This window comes from Mytilus trossulus, chromosome 7 (genome assembly GCF_036588685.1).
Source record: "Mytilus trossulus isolate FHL-02 chromosome 7, PNRI_Mtr1.1.1.hap1, whole genome shotgun sequence".
Lineage (NCBI taxonomy): Eukaryota > Metazoa > Mollusca > Bivalvia > Mytilida > Mytilidae > Mytilus > Mytilus trossulus.
This window is the reverse complement of record NC_086379.1, coordinates 53,842,965-53,849,585: the sequence shown is the minus strand read 5'-3', so window position 1 is coordinate 53,849,585 and position 6,621 is coordinate 53,842,965. Positions and strand designations below refer to the sequence as shown.

Genomic DNA, 6,621 nt, shown 5'->3' with positions numbered 1-6,621 from the left:
TAATATGATCAACCCCTCCGCATCCTGTATGTATGCATGCGCCTGTCACATGTCAAGATAGTTATCAAAGGTACCAGGATTATAATTTAGTACGCCAGACGCGCGTTTCGTCTACATAAGACTCATCAGTGACGCTCATATCAAAATATTTATAAAGCCAAACAAGTACAAAGTTGAAGAGCATTGAGGATCCAAAATTCCTAAAAGTTGTGCCAAATACGGCTAAGGTAATCTATGCCTGGGATAAGAAAATCCTTAGTTTTTCGAAAAATTCAAAGTTTCTGAACAGGAAATTTATTAAAATGACCACATTATTGATATTCATGTCAACACCGAAGTGTTGACTACTGGGCTGGTGATACCCTCGGGGACGAAACGTCCACCAGCTGTGGCTTTGACCCAGTGGTGTAAATAGTTATCAAAGGTACCAGAATTATAATTTAGTACGCCAGCCTGTAATAAACGTATTTACACTTTTGATATTTAGCTGTATTTTGCCTCCGGATGACCTTATATCACCTCCGAATAACCTTTTGACGTCAAGCAACAATCACTTTTTAGTTGTGACGTCATATGTTTTGAATTATGAAGTCAAAGTTTACGGGAACCTGTGTGATGTTATGTAATGGCGGACAAATTTGCATACAAGTGTAAATACGTGTATTTAGTGATGGTCGTTTGTTGATGTGTTATATATTAATTTTTTGTTTATTTTTTGTACTTTAGATTTATCATTTCGGTGCCTTTTATAGCTCACTTTGCGGGATGGGCTTTGCTCATTGTTGAAGGCCGTACGGTGACCTATAGTTGTTTATTTTTGTGTCAGTTGGTCTCTTCTGTAGAGTTGCCTAATTGGCAATCAAACTGGATGTTTTTTTATATTCTTGTGTCAGCTTGTCAAAAAAATGAGAATTGAAGCAGGAAAGTACCATAGAAGTAACAACACGACCGCAGACCATAAACTAGCCCAATACCACCAATTCGTCTATCACATAGCGAGAGGAGGCGGGATTGAGCTGGCCTCTGATAAAAAAAAAAATGTACACGTTCATGGGTCACTCTCTTTTCTGAAATCTGCGGACTTGTCTACAATGTAATCGTTTTAAAGTGACAGTCACGTGATGTTGTATAATTAACAACACCTTACCAAAATAAAGTCTTAATCAATAAAAGCCAGGCTGTATTTTTGAGGGTAAGATTGTTTTCGGATACAAGGCACAGTTAAAATTTCATGTTTCATTTACAGATTGACCTAATTGCTACAACATGATGTTGACAAAAGAAATATGAAAATGTTCAAGGACTTGGAAAAAAATAAATAGTTTTTAAATCAATCGCCGAACCTTCAAAACGGGGTCATATTGTATATAGATGAAATTCAAATTTATAAAACTTAATGTTATCTCTTTATTAAGTACCCTGCTTTTTGAACAGAAACTATCATTGTTAAACATGTTCAAATCAAATTATTTTACAGCATATAAGTTTTTCAATATCAACACAGGAATCTTTTCATTTAATAAATCGCGCAAACGTTTCTCTTCCCTAACAAAACACACCCTAATATGACACATGTTAATTCAACTGTTGTGGTTATTATTTCTCGTATACTTATATGTGTTCTTAAAGATATCAAAATGACGATTCCACCGGCAAATTAACGAGACGTTGAAAGTCCCTTTCAGCAATGTTCATACACTCTTTGTTTCAGTGCTTGTAGAGGTAGATGAGAAACAGCACGTACACTGTTGACTTTCTAAATCATAACTGTTATGACTGCTACTCAAAAGCAACTTCCCACTGTCTTCCGTTGGGTGCATAGTATTACAAGTTTTTTCTTCACTGTTCTCACCTAAAAAAAAAATAACCGAACTAAAATAGAATTTATATTTATCTTATCTTTTATATGTACCATTTTCTACACATAATCAGCTCTGATGTATATTGACCTTATTATATAAGCAACACACAATAATATATTTGAGTTTTAAACTTTAAAACACAAATCATCTTACCAATTTAAAAGCAATTCCACATAATTGACGTATACTTACACATACTTCTGGTAATTCCAGGCTTTTTTACTTGATTTTCACTGAAATGAAAGAAAAAAATACGTATTACTTTTTTATATAATATTACTACAACTGGTTTTTTTTTTGGAGAATTTAATTGCAAATATACCAAAGTACTCCATCTGTTCATTCGTGATCACCGATTTGACTCATTTCTAATATTTGATTTATTTTAACAACGTAAAACATTTATACAAACTATAAAAAGGATAGAATAAACAATTTACAACCTTGGACTCGATAATATGTAGCTTCGTTTTGTGTGTATTCTAGTCTAGACGCCATTTAATTAACTATTTTTTTCAGATTGCCTCCCTATCTGAAATCGAAGAGTAATACTAGACAAAGCTTTGTTCCAAATTGCATGCTTGTAGCATTGTCATATGCGTGTTGCCTCTGTACTAGTATGATTACTTCTGTAGTAAAGCGATATTATGTTAGCTCAAATATTTCACTCGTGTTATCAATAAATAAGGAAAATGTAACTATTAAATCTCGAAGATTTTTTATAAGACAGTTAAAACATGCACATTAATTTTATTATTGCTTACCTCTCTGTCTCCTTCGAACTTGTGTGCTTTTGTTGTTTCATTTGCACAAAACGGATAACTAAACACATGGTTAGTAATAACAGTAAAACATTCAGTGTGATACTTCCATAAAATAAGTAGGCTGTAAATTAAAAAAAAGTAACCTTAGATATAAATCTAGTGTAAATAAAAGGGAGAAAAAGAACATAAACATAAAATTAAAATGGTTGATCCAAAGAATGAACTAATTTACAGGTCAGTCTGGCATGTAAGTACAAGTACAAGTTAATATAAAAAATATACATTAATAAATGGTTTTCCAGAATACTTTTCTAGGGATTTATGAGAATAAACTTAATCATTTTAATCATTTTAAAGTTGAAAAACATGAAGCTTACCATAGGAATAACTATTTATTGGTTGAATCTCCTCTGTAAAATTGTTGCATAGGCTTTTGAAATGTTCATCTGTAGGAAAAATAAAAAATGCTTTTATTATATGAGTTCCATAAAAGTCATACCAGGTACATTAAAATTGTCTATGCAAAAAACGTTTTAGTGTTCACCAAGAACACCCAAACATTTGAAAGCCAGGGATATGTAATTACGTAAAAAGTAAGTCGCTAAGGAACCTAAAGTTACCAGTTAACAATTACAGCCAGATTCAGATACAGTAAGACCAAAGCCTGTTAGTGAAACTCAACTTTTTTAAGTGATTTTTTTTAAATGATCAAAGAGGAATTTAAATTATTATGTTAAAGCCTAGGCATTAACTTGTAAACTGACAAACCGGCGCCGGGGACTACATGCAACGGTATTAATCAAGCGATAGTAAATGAAAACAACACTAAATATATGAATCTCGTACGTTCTTGGCCAAATTCAGCTTAGGTCAACCTTTTTCTGAGGGAGCTCGAACCTTATCAAATATTTTTGTGAATCAACGTATTTGATTTAGAAAACATATGTTTTAAAGGGGCATTAGCTACGATTTACGGTTTCATGTACTAACAAATGCGTAATCATAAGCAGCTATTTAGGACCAAATTTGTCAAAATAGGCACAAATAGCATCGCTGATGAATTATTATTGACTTGCAAGTGAATAATAAGACATCGTGTGAACTTCAATTGAATCCCTAGCTGAAAATGAGTAACGGATGTACTAGGCGGGTTTATCTAAAAAGCGGGAAAATAATTTCAACACTGAAAGTAGAATAAGATGACGTCAAGACTAAAATGCACACGAAATACTGATACATGTTATCAAGTCAATGCATTGTTAATTGTTTATTTCAGACTTTCTGTAATTTGGATATACGTTTTAGAATGTAATTATTTTTTTTCTTGACAAGTACACATTTTTAGGGGCCAGCTGAGACCCACTTCTGGGTGCTGGATTTTCTGGCTGCATTGCAGACCTATTTGGTGCCTTTGTTTGTCTGCCCTTTGGTCTGTTGTTGTCTCTGATATAATACCATTCTCAAATTTATTTATAAATCATATATTAGTATTTTTCTTCGAAAAATGGTTTAAACATTATAGTTGTACGATAATGGCTTGCCAAATATAGACTCACATGACAAGACATATTATTCATTTATCATAACGACATAAATAATGTTAAAAACATTAATGAACTTAAAATGAAATTTTCAATAAGGATATTTAAACTTAAAAGAGAGAAAAAACACACTTAAGGTAGTACATAACACAATATGGAGATACTTCTGTGAAAATCAGCTGAACGTTTTAGTTATGTTCTATTTTTTAGAAAATATTAAGCTTCTCAATGATTAAAATTAGTTTTAGTCAAACTGCTATTTGTCCAACGAAAATTTTCCGCTAAAGTATATGGTTCAAGTTTCTATTTTTTTTATTTTCTATTTTTGTCGTATATATATAGTAGGGCCAAAGTAAATATTTTGTAAAAATTTTATGAAAATCAAAACCAAATTAATTTTAGTGAAGATGTTTGGTACATGTACCACCTTAATGAAGTATTCTGTTATCCTCATATATTTATATAAACATGTATAGATGCAGTAACAATGTTTTGAAAGGCGGTAATACTAAAATTGAGAATGGAAATGGGGAATGTGTCAAAGAGACAACAACTCGACCAAATAAAAAAAACAACAGCAGAAGGTCACCAACAGGTCTTCAATGTAGCGAGAAATTCCCGCACCCGGAGGCGTCCTTCAGCTGGCCCCTAAACAAATATATACTGGTTCAGTGATAATGAACGCCATAGTAATTTCCAAATTGTACACAAGAAACTAAAATTAAAATAATACGTCAAGTATGTTTACACGTACATGTTCATTTGAATTCTCCTTAGAAGTCGGTATTTTTGCTATATTACTTTTAAAAACCTACGTTTTAGCTGTCATAATTGATTACATTTTCCAAAACTTCTCAAACAGTTTTTAGATTAAGTTGATTAAGTAATAAACATGATAAATCGTTGTTATGTAGGTTCTATTTATATGAATCCGACGAATGGCTACATAAGGAACACCTTTTAACCATGATTTATATATAGGTTTTGAGTTTCCAATTCCATATATATGTATATACATGTATTTTACCTGTAGTTTTTAAAGGGTCACCAACTTTGAAGTATAATGTATAAGAATTTTTATGGTACAATATAAGGTCATCTGACAATATATTCATTCTCGAAAGAAAAAAAATCAACAGTTGTTTGTTCCTAAATTTACCATTTCTTATTGACGGTATATTTTCTTTTTTTAGAAAAGGATTGTTTACACGGCAAATTATTTAAGTTTCATGGGCAATTTAATGGTTTGTTTTTGAAATGTGATATTGCACTCCATTTAACGCCGTTGTATCCGTTCCTCATCTAAGGATTGGAGTAATGAATTAACTCGATGATTTTGTGTAAATCTTGCATTATTTTCTCTCGTTTGGTCTGCGCTGCCTTATTTGTTTCTGGTTCCGTCCATCTATATCTTAAATAAAATTTTTTTCTTCTTGTAGGGGGAGGGGATTTGTGTTTATTCTGACCCCCAATTTGATGGAAAAAATATTCTGGTCAAGCAGATGACAAAACAATAAACCCAAAAAACTCTGAATCCAGATTTTCCCATACCCTATGGTGTTAAATATTGAAGAAAAAATGTGACAGATACTATTGTACAGTAATAAGCCTGCAAAAGATAAACGTTAGAAGCTTCCATTGTATAAGCTTTTTAATAAGGCGTTCTGTGGTCAGGAGACGGCTGCATTAAGAAATGTTGATGGGCAATGGTTACAACAGAGAAAAAATGACGACTTACCAAAATTGGATTGAAGATACGTCATAGGGGACGCTCCCTTACAAATAGTAAATTGTTCACGATCTCTGTTACATAGCTCTTTAGGCCATGTACAGGCAGTATCTCCACATTGAACCCTGAAGGGTGAAAATAATTCAAGAAGTCCTTTAGAAAGATTGTCTGCCGCCATTTCAAATGTTTTCCTAATGCAATATACGTAAACGACTTGATCTTGTAAAGGTGTGTCGGAAAGTTCCCCAACTAAATTTAGATTTAGGGATGGGAGCTAAAAAAATATTATGTACATTGTACATGCATACATGTATGCACAATTGATCTATTTATAAGTGGTATGAAATATAAAATAGGACACTTCAATTTAAATCTACGCACAGTCGTTAGCCAAGAGATATGACCATCCCTAATAAGGATTGCACAAAGCAGCATGTTAATAACCCCCTTTCCTAAAAATAGAACACATTTTGATTTCTATAATAAAATACTTTGCTTGTTGTATTTTCATTCTGTTTTAGTTATTGTATATCATTCTTTTCTGTTTTTGATTTCACCTTTTTTTTTACCTTGTTTCCCTTATTTGTTCATGAAATTATTATTGATCATTATTGCACAACCCAGTCATGTAAATTAAATGCAGAGCGTATAAAGATTGATTTATCTCCCTTTGATCACAGCTGCATTTTTAATAATTGTGTAAAAACAGAAATTGTTCAACCCAA

The 6,621-nt window shown here is 32.2% G+C and overlaps 1 protein-coding gene across 1 annotated transcript; it reads right to left on the bottom strand.

Annotated features, from left to right (window-relative positions):
• Window positions 1–1,377: 1,377 nt before the first annotated feature.
• On the bottom strand, window positions 1,378–6,133 carry LOC134727138 (uncharacterized). Its single transcript, XM_063591519.1, has 5 exons — window positions 5,906–6,133; window positions 3,004–3,072; window positions 2,627–2,747; window positions 2,055–2,095; window positions 1,378–1,852 (listed from the first exon to the last, which is right to left on the bottom strand). The coding sequence occupies exons 1-5, from the start codon at window positions 6,072–6,074 to the stop codon at window positions 1,692–1,694; spliced, it is 561 nt and encodes a 186-aa protein (XP_063447589.1). The 5' UTR covers window positions 6,075–6,133; the 3' UTR covers window positions 1,378–1,691.
• Between the last annotated feature and the right edge of the window lie 488 nt (window positions 6,134–6,621).